This window comes from Miniopterus schreibersii (assembly GCF_964146895.1).
Source record: "Miniopterus schreibersii genome assembly, chromosome: 2".
NCBI classification, from domain to species: domain Eukaryota; kingdom Metazoa; phylum Chordata; class Mammalia; order Chiroptera; family Miniopteridae; genus Miniopterus; species Miniopterus schreibersii.
In genome coordinates, this window is record NC_138102.1 from 96,533,741 (window position 1) to 96,549,694 (window position 15,954).

Genomic DNA, 15,954 nt, shown 5'->3' on the forward strand with positions numbered 1-15,954 from the left:
TACCAGGATCAGCTGTGATGACTGATGACCCACGACCCTAAAGGAGCATACCTAGAAAACTGATGACTATTCTGTTGAAACCCTCCCCCTGAGACCTCCCCTAAGAGTTCTGCCTGCAAGAGAGAAATAAAAGCCTCAAGACAAAGGACCCAGTGTGTGCTCTCCCTCCGGGGAGCACCCTCTGCCTCTGCCATTCCCTTTCCCCTCTTCTTCCTGCACAGATATACATCTCCTAAACTCTAAAGGACCCCACGAAACTTGCAACCAGGGCAGCAATGGGCAGATGCAGCTCTTTACAGGCTAGTCCCTTGAACCTGTTCCCAAGGTCTCCTTTTCTCTGACTTCCCAGAGAGTCAGGGCAGCCCAGCCTAGGCTCTCCTATTGCTTCTTCTATGCTAAGCCCTTTCTTGTTTTAATGTCCTCAGCTTTAATAAATGTTCCCTCATAATCACCTGGACTCATGAAATTTTTCTTGCACGAAGAGAAGAACCCACACACTACCGGCTGGCCCTAGGCAGACCTTCCAAGGACCAGGTCCCCTTTCAGGTAACAGTGGGAGGAGAGCTACCTACCTACAGAAGCCTAATTGCCAACTGATTCAAATTGTTCTTCCCTACGTTTTCAGTTCACTGCTAATGAACCTCTTTTCAAAGCTGTTTTTCCTTGCTGACTTACTCACATGCATGCTATAGTTAGCCATTCTTTTATTCCCACAATAACATACTGTTTTAGAGATCCTGTTTTAAAGCATGTAGTGAAACAATACAAGGAGTAAATTATTTGAGCAGCCTTATACTAGAAGAGCATAAGGAAGAAAGTACATTATTATGGCAGGGTTAATGAAAGTAAATACCAGAGGGCTGGGGAGCATAAAGTTATGGAGGAGGAGGAGGGGTGTATATAGTGAGAGAAAATATATTTCAGAGGGTTGTATGACATGCCAAAGGTTCTCAGTCCACTCTTAGTGAGGACCCCCCGCTCCTCCCCCACCGAAAAAAGGTGAGGGGAAGCATATTGTTCTGATTTAGAGAGTAAATGCAGATTTAATAGCAGCATAGTTTAGCACCTGAGGTAAAACCCATTTGAATTTAAACCTGGGCCTTGTTAGCAGGCAAGTTACTTAACTGATTGTTTCCCCATCTGACAATACCTGTACTAACCAATTTGTAGCATTATTGTAAGAGTAAATGTGAAGCACAAACCAGACTCACAAGTTCAGTAAGCGGCAGCTATTGTTAGATAAGGATCCCAGGCCTGTGTACCTTTGCTGTATAGACCTAGGTGATCATAAGCTTTGGTATCTCTGTATTCGTCAGGCTTCCTGCTACAGCTGAGGGTTATGGTCAAACTGAAATGACACCTAGGGAACCAAGCAGAGCCCACCCTTTTTCTAACGCAAAGTTGCTTCTGTTTACTGCTCCAGTCTTCCAGGAGCAGGAGGGCCCACGGGCAGCTCCCACCTCCAGAACCCAGTGGAAGACTTTCCAGGCCATAAACAAACCCGAATTAAGCCTTGTGTGGGGCATGTCAGACCCTGTGCGTGATGAGGACAGAGTCCTGCCTTCCCAGGGCAGTCTGGAGGGGACGACAGGCGCACACAGGGTGCTCGGTACCCTAAGAATGTAAAGGGCACTAGGGCCGCCTGCAGGGCAGAGCAGTTGACACCGCAGGAAGGGTTACGGTGGACTCCCAGCTTCTCAGGCAGGGAGACAGGCTCAAAGGTCTTGAACCTGCTACCTAAGAGCATCACAGGACGAGAACTGAAGTCCACTGGCTCCACATGTCAGCCCGTCCACTCCACAAGGAGCAGCGGCCAGAAAAGGGTCATCCTCCACCGAGGGCCACGCTGGGTTTCCAAGGTTGGCGACTTCGGGCCGGAACAGAGGCCTGTCAGAGACAACAGGCCGTGTGAGACCCCGAACATGAGAAGCCGAAGGGGCGAGAATCGCGGAGTGTACCCAGGGCGGCCGTCTGAAGGCTCCGCAGGAAGCCGCCCCCTCACACTGCCCCGCGGCGCCCGCTACGCAGTCCCACCCAGCGCCGGGGCTCTCCAGTCGAGCCCGGGGGCGCGGCCAGGCTGACTTCCGGGCGGCGCGCACGCTGCGTGCGGCGTCATGACGTCAGCGCGAGACGTGTGGGAGCGTGACTTTGGCGCGAGCATACGAAAGCCCGGCGGAGGAGCCGCTGAGACTAGTGAGTCAGGCAGGAGGGTCGCCGCCTCAAGAACCTGCGGGGTCAGAAGAGCCGTGTCTGTGGAGGCGGTTAGTGCCGCGGGGGGAAGCGAGCCGGGCCACCGATGGTGCTGCCAGCCCCGCGCGGATGGGGACGATGGACCGGCCCTCCCGGCCGAAGGCTCCGTTCCCCTCCTGGGTCTCTTGGGCCGCGCCACCCCGTCGGGGTGGGCTCCTAGCTGCAGCAGGTGCCTCAGTCTGAAACCTGCTTGCACACGATAAAGTTACTTTTCTGGAATGTTGTGTCGTGGACAAGGTTTCCCGCTTCCGACACTAAGTCCGCCCCACTTCACCCCAGCTGGTGCCTGTGGGATGGAGACGTCCTGATTGGAATTGGCGTTTACCTCAAATGGGAGCCTTCGCAACACGTGACTAGTCCACGTAACTAACATTAATGTCAGAATGCTATTCTTGAGTCGCACTTGCCACATTCCCAATGCTTGACGTGGTTGGTGGCCACTGTGTTGGGCAGCACGAATACATAGTGCTCCCACCGGCGCAGCGAGTTCCACTGTATTCCCAGAAGATGGGACCGAGATCAATCATCAGTGTCACTTTAGGCAACTGTACCCTCGTCTGATTCTACCCGTCACTTAAGGACCACACCCGGTGAAGTGTGTTTTGTTCTCTTTTGCAGACTCAGTTTCCAAGCGTCGGAGTAATTTTGTAGAGAAAAATGCCTACCGGATGCAAAGAGAGGCCAACTTTTTTTGAAATTTTTGGGATGAGATGCAGCCAAGCAGGTACTGACAGATTTTATAAATTGACTAATTACAGTGATCAAATGTTTTCAGAAAAATACGTAAATGTGCTTGTTGGAAAGAGTCCAATACTTCACGTTTTTGTTTACACTATAAACTGTTCTTTATAGAGTCATAAATCCAGTTAAGAGGATGAACATTTACAGTTACCAAATGGTATGAAACTGTATAGAAACCCTGGTGAATAAAGAAGAAACTGGCCCCTTGATTGGCAGTAGGAAGAATTGTTTTTAACTTCCAGCAAATGAGAATCATTGGCAATTTTACTTTGTAGCAGAAGTTATCAAATATTTTACTCTCAGTACTCCTTGCACTCTTAAAAATGATTGAGGGCCTCAAAGAGCTTTTCTTTATGTAAGTTGCCATATTAGAAATTAAAAATAAGAACTTCTAAAAATACTTAGTAATTCACTTAAAAATAACAAAAATAAACTCAATGCATATTAACATGAATGACATTTTTATGAAAAATACCTATATTAAAAAGTGACATTGTTTTATATTTTTGCCATTCTCTTTAATGTCTGGCTTAAATAGAAGGTGGTTGGGTTTTCATACCTGTTTCCGTATCCAGTCTGTTGCAATAGTTCCTTGGTAGAAGTCTGTGAAGAAAACCCAGCCTCACACAGCAATGTAGTTGGAGAAAAAAGGAGTATTTTAATAGTCTTCATTTAATTGTGGGTGTTTTTCTTTCATACTACACCAAAGCTTAAGTGGTAGTTTCATAAAAGTTGCAATGTAGAATCTGAAACCATGTAATGAAATGTTCATATTCTTGTTACATTACATTCTATTAGTCTTTCTTGAACTTTGAATGAATCTTTTATCCATGTTGTAACGTCATGCATTGATTTATTTGGAACGTGTTTGTGTTCTGAATTACACAGATATTCCATATATTAACACATTGCATTAAACAATATTAAAAGTAATTGTATTTATTAGTTCACTGACGTCATCAGAAAAGTCTTAAGATTGGGAGGATGTCAAGCTGACAGAGCCTGGTAAAGTGTAACAGAATTCTAATTCTCATTTGAAAGCTCACATTGTTTCACTGACTGTTGTTTTCCCTCCCTGACAGGCTTACTTCATTTTGGAAAAAGGGTTTCCCAAATCATCCAACTCAGAATGGCATAGTCTGTCATTCATTCTTTTTAGTAAAAATGGATTTCTATGGAAAAAATTACTAATTCAGCTCACAACTCATTACGAGTGACTTTTATAGACAGCTATTGTAGTTAAATATACAGAAATGCTTTATGCATACTTTCCATTTTGTCACAAAATATTAAAAACATGTTTTTTAATGTTAATAGTGGACTTTAATAAAACTAATTTTTACTCCTTTTTAAGGACATTTAAATTATGCTGACGTTTTTGGTTTTTGTTTGTTTGGTTGGTTTTTTACAAGTGCATGGTGATGAAGAATACAGTGACTACTAGTATAGTTTGTTGCCACTACCTTGACTCACACAAAGGTGTCATCAGTTTCACTGACCAGTGGTGCAATGTCAGCATTGTGAAAAAGACAAACTATGCCTTAATATTATTATGAAAATAGTTTTGACTTTATGAACCTCTTGGAAAGGTCTTGGGTACAGTTCCCTAATTGCTCCACAGACCACACTTTTAGAACTGCTACTTTAAGAGTAGATAGATCAGAGTAGAACTTTTGTCATTTCTCTTTAACAGAGAAACTTTTTATTCTCTTTTATTTGTGAGTCTACATGTTCCTTATACCTATAGATTTATCCCATCCACTTACGTAGTCTCTATAAGCATCTGAATTGAATCTGTGGAATGCATTCTTACTATGTTTTTTTTTTTCCTGAAACATGAATATAAGCTAAAGAAAACTTTAGAAGATCTAATATAGTTAAGAGCTGTCTCCTTGTAACTTTTGTAAACTTGTCATACCTTACTACAGATTCATAAGAGAACAGACGAATAATCCTGTGTAATTACTATGCTTTAACAAAAGTCATCCACAGTCTAAATCTCAAGCATCCTTTTCTTTATTACGATCTTTACTGGCTCACGAATTTTTCTGTCTCTGATTAAAACCAAGATAAGATTTTTCTTTTTCTTACAGATTTAGGACCAATAAGCGTTAATTGGTTTGAAGAACTTTCTTCAGAAGCTCCACCATATAATTCTGAAACTGCAGATGAATCTGAATATAAAACCAGCAGTTATGAGCCAAACCTATTTAAAACACCACAAAGGAAACCTTATCATCAGTTGGCTTCAACTCCAATAATATTCAAAGAGCAAGGTCTAACTCTACCACTGTATCAATCTCCTTTTAAAGAATTAGATAAGGACAGCTTAGATTTAGGTAAGTAATAAGCTGTAGACTAGAGGAAAATACGAAGTAGGAATTCAAATAAACCTGTATTAAGAATCTCTGCTCTGTCATTAACTGGGTTATGTTGGTCAGATCAACCTCTCTGTCTTCACTTTCCCCACCTAAAAAAAAATAGAGATGATGAAAATAATATCTGATAAGTTTGGATTAAATAAAATAATGTAGGTACTTAATAAATTCCTTTTCCTCCCTTCTTTGATTAATACATCCTGCCTACCGAGATTTGCTAAGATTTATCTTTCCTATACAAAAAAACCCCACCTAGTACTTGAAATTAATTACACTAAACTATATTCTTGCAGGCTGTCAGAGGACAGACGAGATTATTTTTTATCAATTTGCCATAAATCTCTTGATTTGATAGCCATTTCCCTGACCTATGTGCCAGATATTTCCAGTCAATCAAATATTGGTCCTTTAAATATTTATTACTTGCTTGATTTAAGTAACATCCTCTTCCTTTCTTTGGAGTATTATTTGCTAGTAACAGGAATTAAGTACACAGATAAATTACAGTCTAAGGTTGAATATGGGACATGGCAAAAGAAAAGTACAAAAAATGCAATGAGAGTTCAAAAGAAAGCATAAATAGTATTGTGGGAATTAGGAAATGATTCATTTAAATTAAACCTTAAAGGGTAGCTAAGATTCAGGAACTTGAAAATGGAACAGTGATAATGTTCTAGACAGAGGGAAAAACATGAGGAAGAATACGCAGTTTGTTAAGAGAATAGCAAGTAATTCAGATCATTTGGAGTGTTGAATCTGATGCCAATAACAACCTAAGGCTAAAAAGCGCAGATTAGAGGCAGGTATCAAATGCCAGGCTAAAAAAGTGAATTCATTTGATAGGTTGTGAAGCAGAGAAATCACATGCAAATTTGATCATGCTACTTCCTGCTTCAAACCTTGGATTACCTCCCTTTAGCCTTTAAGATAAAATCCATACTCTTTAATGTGATTACAAGGTCCTTTATAAAATGATCCTTGACCTCCCGGAAGTCAGTGTTGTATGGGAGAATATATCTAAATTACTGATGTGGGACATGTTATAACAGGAGTTTGTACACAGTACTGTGTTATGGGAAGGGAGCTGCCATAGGTTTTAATGTGGTGAGGAAAAGCTCTAAACTAGTTGATGCTGAATCTACTAAAACTTGAAAGATACACCCAGAGCCAGTGGTTTATTCTCTAAATGTAATCTGCTGGAATTGGTCTATCCCTAACCAGGGAAGGATAGGGGTGAATTAATACAGACACTAGACTCACTGCAGAGGAGCTAACATTTTTAAAGTTTAAGTGCATAAAGAATTCAGTTGACTAGTCTCAAGACATTTTGCTTTTAAGCTTAACTTTAAATTCAGTATTGAAATATAAGACTTAAGCTGTTTTTAACCTACTTTGTTCTAGCATCTATGTATTATTTTTAAATAAGAATTATCCCTGAAGTTCCATGAGGAACTCTTCCTTTTGCATAAAATATGAGTTTATCTTACCAGTACTTAGCTTATTTATGAGATTATCAAGTTATTGGGGAAGTGCTTAGTTTGGTGTGCACTTGTTTTTGCCTGGATCATTTTTTTACTTTTATGCTTTACAGTTGTGTTTCTTTTTATTGCTGAGCCAATATTGATACTTTATTATTAACTAAAATCCTTTGTTTATATTAGGGTTTCCTTGTACAAGTCTCTGATTTTGGCAAGTGTATAATGTCACGTATATATATGTATTACAGTATCATACAGAATAGTTTCATTGCCCAAAAAACCCCATGTTCCAGTTCACCACCACCACCTTCCTTCAAGCGCCCTGAATCCTTGGCAATCACTGATCTTTTTACTGTCTATGGTTTTGCCTTTTCCAGAATGTCACATACATAGTTGGAATCATACAGTATGTAGCCTTTCCAGATTGGCTTCTTTCACTTAGCAATATCATATTTATCTATGTCTTCAGGGCCTGATAGCTCATTTCTTTTTATCACTGAATAGTGCTCTATTGTATGCATGTACCAGTTGGCTTATTCATTTACCAATTGAGGGATATATTAGTCACTTCCAAGTTGTGGCAATTGTGAATATAGCTGCTGTAAACATTCATATGCTGGTTTTTTGCATGGACCTAGGTTTTAAACTCATTTGGGTATTTACCAAGGAGCACAATTATTGGCTGGATCCTATGTTAGAATTATATATAGTTTTGTAAGTAACTGCAAACTCCTCCAAAGTGGCTGTACCATTTTGCATTTCTGTCAGCAATGAGTGAGAGTACCCCTTGCTCCACATCCTCACCAGCATCTGGTGGTGTCTGTGTTTTCTATTTTCATTCTAATAGGTATGTAGTGGTATCTCATTGTTTGGTTTGTTTTTTAAGTCTGTTTTTTTTGGTGTGTGTTTTTTTCTGATTAGGGTCTTTTTAAAGTGAACAGGGAAAAGGTGAAATTTCAAAATAAAGGTTTAGCTACTTTTTTAATATCTTTAAAACATTCATAAGAGAAGGAGGTTGGATATTTTGTTGAAGTGGGGGTTTTAATTTATGCATTTGGCTTATTAGTGATTATGTGTATTCCCTATTACTTGAGAAATAAGAATATAATGCAGTGTTTTATGTATATTACTACAAATAGTTTTCAGTTTGGTCTTTGCTTGATTTATTAACATTCATATAGCTTATTTTCCCCAAAACTTCTCTAAGTTAGAGATTGTAGAATCAGTTAAAGCAGCTGTTTTTAAAAGCAATTTTTAAGAGTAATAATAAGTGCCTCATGTGCCCAATTTCTGATACAAAAAAGGAATGCTGAAAAACTGTAGATTGGATTTGATAGTCACACACAGCTTTGGAAACCCCATCTGAGCATTATTGCCTGAGAAAGTAGATGTGTTCAACAGGAATGGAAGTATTAATGTGTTGTTATCTACAACCCATTTTCCAATCATTGCTAATTCATTCAGCCAGTATTGGTATATCATATCAGGCAATTATTGTGATTGCTAAGGATACAGTGATGATTAAGACAGGATCTCTACCTCAGGGAACTCAGTGTAACAGGGGAAATGGGAACAATGTATGATAAACTCTGCAGGGAACACAGGAGGGCACTCACTTAGTCTCACCTTAGGGACTACTAAAATTTTCTAGAGGAGATAGTTTCAAAGTGGGAGTCTGAAAGAGGATATTCTAGATCAAAAAAAATAAAGAAAAAGAAACACTTTGTACAAAGGCCTAGACTGAGAGAGACCATTCTTTGCAGGATATGCAAGTGGTTGGGTACAGCTTAAAAGAGTATGAAAAAATGTCATCATAGAAATTAAGACATCAGATCCTGAAGGCCTTGTTACCAGGGAGTTTTGTTATGGAGTTCAAACTTGATCTTGAGAACAAGATCTTGAAAGGTTTTTAGCAGAAAAGTAATATGGTCAGATTTAGTACCTTGTTGGGTTTTCAGTAACTGTCTTTTCCTTTACCCTTATCCTCCATGATCCCTTGGTACTGTGTGTGACTTAATAAGACATCATATTCCACTTTGTCTTCCATTTGGTGTACATTTCAAAAAATTTTCCACTACTGTATTCTGAACTCCTTGAGGTTAAAGCTGCACCTTGATTGCATTATCCAGAGTGCCTAATGTGTATTATATGCTTATATTATGGTTGTTGAAATGGCGGCAGACATCCCTTTAGGAATTGGCAAACTGAGAAGCCAATTTAGACAAACTCCCCATACGTTCTCCTTCTCAGTATAGATGAAACTTGTTTTTAAATACTTGCAGAGAATGAAAATTCATAATATAGAGCATATATATCCTCACTGAATTATTGTACTCTTTCAGGAAAACATATTAAGCATAAAAGTTGTTGCACAATGAAGGCTAAAATGGATCAAGCAAATGATGTTATCAGCCCATGTCTAAATTCTTGTCTTAGTGAAAGGTATGATGAAGCTACTATATTAAAATACTTAAATGAAATATTTTACTACATAAGATACTTGTTTTGTAGAAATGCATCTAATTTTCATACTAATATTTTGGCTGAGAGCCTGGTAGAGGTTCTTCTATTTTTAAATAGTCTCCTTTTAGGTTGAGTTCTTTACTACAATAATTTCTACATTAGAAACATTTCCTTTGTTTTTCTTACAATGTTGAATGCAGTGGTTTTTCTGTATAGTCTATGAAGTTTTTGAGTAACAAAAATACTAATGATTAAAAAAAAAAGCCTTTGAAATGTCAGTTTAAATTATTTGCATACTTTGAATCACTGGAGAGAATATGATGTTATTATAGATTCACTTTACATAATTTTTAAATTCAAACTATATAATTCCTCCCAGCTGAAATTTATGAATACTTTATACATTATTTTCAATGGGCATTTGAAACATAATTTAGTGGTTATTTAATTCTTCATGAAATATTTACTTTTTAAAAAGTAACATAAAAATATTACAAAGTAGTATAATTCAATTAATTGATATGAATGAGAGTCCTTTTTTTCAATAAGATTAGTAAATTTGCCATTTCTGTTATCTCTTGAATAACCTGAGGGATTTGCTTTGTTTTGTTTTAGCCCTGCTGTTCTACGATGTACACATATGACACCACAAAGAGAAAAATCAGGTATGATTTAAAACAAGGCTTTTTATTTTTTTAATATTCTAAATTTTAATAAAAATAAAACTTAGTAATTTTTTTCTTGTTTTACCCCCAGTGGTATGTGGAAGCTTATTTCATACACCGAAGGTAAATATTCTGCCTAGTTTATTTTTGTTATGTAGTAATTGAGAATTTGACAGTAGTATTATACCTTTGCCCTGAGATTTACAGATATGTATCTACAATCTCACATAGGCATTCACTAAATGATAAATGAAAAAAATAAAGTGAATGAAAAAATATTCTTAAAAAATATTCATCAGTGTCTACCAAACTATTTTCTTTATTTCCAGGGTCAAACACAGAAACATATTTCTGAAAGTCTAGGAGCTGAGGTGGACCCTGATATGTCTTGGTCAAGTTCTTTAGCCACACCACCAACCCTTAGTGCTACTGGGCTCATAGGTAATACTGTCAAATATTTTTATAAGAAGGTACATGGTGTTGATAAATCATCTCTAATGCTTTCTGTTAAAAAGAAAATAGGAAAATATAATTAAATAGTAATTAGATTAGATAATCCTGTCTTTGATAAATGTATTGATTCATAATAGTTTTATACTATTTAGTTTAGACTGTATAAATCAGAAGTACATTAAGTAGTATTCTATAGGAGTCAGGTTAATTTTTATGCAAACCGAGAATTTTTTATTCTAACAGAAAAGCATTTCATTTTGATTCATCTTTAGCTGGAAATTTAACTTTGTTCTGTTGTTCAGATGCAATAATACAGGTAAAAGCATGTTGAAAATTAAAAAGTATTTAACATGTAATATGCCTTTAGACAGTATTATTATCTATATAAATGCTAAAGTCTATATGCATTAGCTTCAAGTCATGATCCCAAAGCTTCACCTGATTCTCCAAGTCTTTGCGGACAGTATTACCTTAAAGTCAGGATCACCAAACAGTAATTTTTTACCACCTTGTGAATGGTACTAAGGAAGTGAGTATAGCTTATTCACTGTGTTGATTGACCTTTCTAAATACTATACTGGGATCAATTCATTCTGTTTCAAATATTTCATTTAATCCAATAATGTTTGTGTCTCTTGGTGTCCGACCAAAAAATATGTAAGCTTTTGCATTAACTTTAGTGTATGATGTACAATTGAATTTTTTCTTTTACAGTCAGAGATGAAGAAGCACCTGTATTTCCTGCAGCTGTATTTCCTAATAATACTACTGCTGTACGTAAATATAACAAATTGATTATGCTGTTGTAATTGCTTATTATTTTAGGATGCCTTGAAAAATTATTTATCTTGCATTTTTCATTCCTTAATTTATGACTTAACTATATCTTTGAGAAAGTCTCTAAACCTGTTTCTATATATAATTTTTTTTGACTATGAGAAACTCTGTCTCTCTCTGTTTAAAAACAAGTTGAATATTTATGGATAGTGAGAGTTTCTATATTAGTAATTTTAAAATATAACTTTTGTAGATTTTGAAAAGCTACTTTTCTAACCATGATGAAAGTCTGAAGAAAAATGATAGGTTTATCCCTTCTGGGCCAGACAATGAAATAAAAAATCAAAGAGAAGCTAAAAGTCATGGTAAGTTTTTATGTTATTTGCCATTTGGTAAGTTTATGTTAACTGACATCATTGAAGTATTGCTCCTCTTAAAGAGAAAACACATTGCTTTTCCTTTCTTGATGACTGAAGGTATTGAGGGTAGAAACTAACTTGATTTAGATGAAAATATTAAAACATCATGCTAAAACAAGACTGTTCAAGATACCGCTGTGACACAAAAACAAAACAAAACCCATTACTCAAAACTCAGAAAGATGAAGATTAATAATTGTAATTAATAAAATGTGAAGGCCTTATTTTCTAATTAGAGAGAAAATATAGTTGCAGATATACCAAAAATTACCTAGTCGTGTCATTGCAGTATTGCATTTTTCTTATGTGTATGTCTGTATAAATGTATGGACTTGGATATCTGTGAGTGTATGTTGTGTGTATATGTACATATAAAATCAGATTTTACTCTCAGTTTTTGTAGGACCACAAAATTAATTTGGATCATCTGGTTTGATAAATCTTAGAATACTAAACTGTGTATATATAGTAAGGTTGGGTAAATTTTGATTGTGTAAAGCTGGTAAAGAAAGGTTATTGGTGATTGGAGTAAGAATGAAAGCTTTGAGTACATTGGAATTAGTCTTTATCAGAACAGGAGAAGGGTGAGTTCCCCCCCCCCCCCAAATAGCAAGTATTCAGGATAACCCTTTAAAGATTGAATTATGTGTTATTTAGTACATACTGTTTCTATGAAAAAGGTTGTAAGAGTCATATAAATTATATAGTTGTATTATAAAATTTATTAATATGCTTCTGTTTTAAGTTTTAACAGGATTGGGGAATGCATTTGGTAAAGTAAGTAGCTGCAAAGACTATTTTGGAAAGTCAGTGCCAAATGTCCCAGAAGGTGAAGTACACGAAAAGGTTGGAAGTATTTCTGAAGAAGATAGTTTTTCATTATATGTTTCTAAATATAAAAAAAGAAGTCTACAAAAAATAAAAACTGGCAAGACTAGGAAAAATACTTTCAATGAAACAAAAACTGATACCTGTGAAGAACCTAAAAAACAAATGAAAGAAAATAAACATTCATTTGTTTCTGAAATGGAACCAGATGACAGTGATCCTTTAGTTTCAAAAATAACGATTCAGAAGACCTTTTGGAATGGAAGTGACAGAATCTCTGAGGAAGCTGTACAGTCTCCTGCCTTCGAATGGTCTCAGCTAACCCTCTCAAGTTTAAATGGAGCCCAAATGGGGAAAATGCCCCTACAGCATATTTCTTCTTGTGACCAGAATAATTCTGAAAAAGACCTCATAGGCACAGAGAAAGAATGTACCAACTCAAAGACAGAGAAGATACTAAAGGAGGAAACAGTGGTGAATAAGAGAGACGAAGGACAGTGTCTTGGATCTCATGAAAATTCCACTCTTGTGGTAAAGCACACAGTATCTGAAACTTTGCTAATAGCTTCTCCTCATCAGGATATCAAAAAGTCTCCATTCAGGATAAGAGAATCACCTGAAGAGACACCCAGTGCAGTTTTCTCAAAAAATATGACTGATCCAAACTTTAAAGAAGAATCTGAATCCTCTGAAAATAGATTGGAAATTAGTACTATTTTCTCCCAGAAAGAGAGTTCTTTATGTACAAGTTCAGTTGATAATGGAAGCCATCCAGTCACTATCAAACATACTTCTGTAGCTTTGAAGAAAACAGGTTTAATATCCACTTTGAGAAAGAAAACTAAAAAGTTTATATATGCTATAAATGATGAAACATCTTACCAAGGACTAAAAATGCAGAAAGATCAAGAATCAGGACTGACTAACTGTTCTACCCAATTTGAAGCAAACACTTTTGAAGCACCATCTACAGTTAGAAATGCTGATTCAGGTACCTTTGTGTGTGTCTGTGTGAATAATACATACAGTTATATGGATAGTGACGAGTTCTCTTATTTGAATATGTGAATCTGTTTAATCTTTTTTTTAATCCTTACTTGAGGATATGTTATTATTGATTTTAGAGAGAGAGGAAGGGGGAGAGAGAGAAACATCCATGTGAGAGAGAAACATCGATTGGTTGTCTCCCATATGCACCTGACGGGGGATCGAACCTGCAACCTGTGTATGTGCCCTGACTAGTAATCGAACCTGCCACCTTTCAGTGTACGGGTTGACCAATTGAGCCACAGTGGCCAGGGCTCTTTAATCTTTTTAAAAAGCATACTGCCTGCTTTCTTTATGTAATTTTTTGTTTTTTAAAAATCTCTATATCTTGTACAGTTGACCCTTGAACAACACAGAGGAGGTTAGAGGTGCCAATCCCCACACAGTTGGAAATTCAAGTATAACTTTTGACTTCCCCAAAACTCAGTCATCCTTTGGTATCGGTAGGGGGCTAGTTCCAGGATACCAAAATCCTCATGCTCAAGTCCCTTATGTAAAATGGTGTAGAACCACAAATGGAAAATACTGTTTTTCATCCGTGGTCTGTTTTAGCTGCAGATACAAAACCCAGGGATACAGAGGACCAACTGTATGTTTATTGAGAAAAAATTCTCATGCAAGTGGACCTGCTCAGTTCAAATCCATGTTGTTCAAGGGTCAACTGTATTCAATATCAGACAATGTCAACATTTTTTTTTTTTCATTGAAATTTTTATCAGTTACAATTTTCTATCTTAAACATTGTTTAGGCCTTTGATTACCAATGTTCAAAACCATTTCATCAAACTTGTTGGATCAGTTTGCATGATATGTCTGTAATCATCACTATTGAGACAGAGCATGTGATTTATAAGCACCAAGAGGTCAGCTACATAATTTCTGCTTTAATTTCCAGTGTTTATTATATGCAAATTGGACAATTCTGTAATTATCTTGTGCTGCTTATTATGTATTTTCACTAAAGGAAGTAAAAAATGGGAGAAAACCTCATTGCTAGCTAAGTTTAATAAAGTAGTGATTTTTTGTTGTTACATAATTTTCTTAAGTGTTTAGAGATTGCTGAGAGTCCTGTGCATTCAGAGTGTGTACAGTGAAACTAGTTTTTTATTTCAGGTACAGTTCATTTAATCAGTAGCTAAATTCTGTTTAAAAGGTGGTTTTAGTTCCCTATGAGAAGATTTTAGTGGATTGGGGTATCTTAGTAAATAATAGGCTTGGTAGAACTGGAACTTTTTTGAAATTTGGATTAATATTAAGAAAAAACATTTAATGCTATATATATGAGTTAAAACCAATAAAACAGCTAATATATTATTAGTGGTCACTGATAAAAGGAAATGAGATTAATAATTTTGACCTGTTAATAGGAAATTGAGAGAGCCTTTAAAATTAACTGAATAGAGCAGTTTAACTCATTTGCCTTTATAATTGAGACTACGTCATCTTTCAGGCCCTTCGTATGTAGAACATGGTTTTAAAAATTGACTTTGCGGCCCTGGCTGGTTTGGCTCAGTGGTTAGAGCATCGGCCTGTGGACTGTAGGGTCCCGGGTTCAATTCCCCCCAAGGGCATGTACCTCGGTTGCAGGCTTGATCCCCGACCCTGGTCGAGGGACACATGGGAGGCAGCCAATTAATGTGTCTCTTTCACATCGATGTTTCTCTCTCTCCCTCTCTCCCTTTCACTCTCTCTGAAAAGCAATGGGAAAAATATCCTCACATGAGGATGAGAAAAAAAATTTACTTTTTTGTTCTGGCCAGTGTGGCTCAGTTGTTAGTGTCAGCCCTTGCACCAAAGGGTTGCAGGTTCAGTTCTGATCAAGGGCACGTATCTTGGTTACGGGTTTCCTTCCCCACCCCCAGTCATCATTGGCATTGGTAGGCAGCTAGTAGCAACCAGTTGATGTGTCTCTCTCACATCGATGTTTCCCTTTCCCTCCCCCCCCTTCCTCCCTTTCCTTCCACTCTTTCTGAAGAGCAGTGGAAAAAATATCCTCTGGTAAGGATTAACAAAAAATTAAAAATTGACTTTTTGTATGTTTTTTTCAATATGAAAGACTGAATTAATTAACTGAAGGAAAAGGTTACTTTTCTAATTCCTTTCCTTTGCCTTTTTTTCCCATCTTACACCAGTATTAACAATGAGTTTTTTTACAATTTTATTTTCCAATAAAATTACTTTGAATTTTACTTGTGACAGCTACCTGCTTTTTGGAACTATGTACTAATTTTGATTGAGTGTATATATATTACAAAAATTAGTAGGTTCTATTTATCTTTAGTTGAAAAACATAGTAACTTCAAAATACAGAATATTTATAATTCTTTATGTTTTAAACCTGGCATTCATTTTTTGTTTTTCATGTATTTCTTGTTTTAGATACTACCTTTTTAACTTTGTAGAAAATATTTATTGAATGTGATTGATGGTACTTTAATTTTTTGTTACTTTGTCT

General features: G+C 36.7%; 1 protein-coding gene across 1 annotated transcript in view; it reads left to right on the top strand.

The window, feature by feature from the left end:
- Positions 1–2,180: 2,180 nt before the first annotated feature.
- Positions 2,181–15,954, top strand: part of BRCA2 (BRCA2 DNA repair associated) — an 81,030-nt gene continuing 67,256 nt past the window's right edge. Inside the window, exons 1-10 of the mRNA XM_081129392.1 lie at positions 2,181–2,261; positions 2,869–2,974; positions 5,085–5,330; positions 9,190–9,289; positions 9,926–9,975; positions 10,067–10,098; positions 10,305–10,416; positions 11,143–11,201; positions 11,459–11,570; positions 12,370–13,443. Coding sequence (XP_080985518.1) covers positions 2,908–2,974; positions 5,085–5,330; positions 9,190–9,289; positions 9,926–9,975; positions 10,067–10,098; positions 10,305–10,416; positions 11,143–11,201; positions 11,459–11,570; positions 12,370–13,443 — 1,852 coding nt within the window. The 5' untranslated portion in view covers positions 2,181–2,261; positions 2,869–2,907. The remainder of the gene's footprint in view (positions 2,262–2,868; positions 2,975–5,084; positions 5,331–9,189; positions 9,290–9,925; positions 9,976–10,066; positions 10,099–10,304; positions 10,417–11,142; positions 11,202–11,458; positions 11,571–12,369; positions 13,444–15,954) is intronic.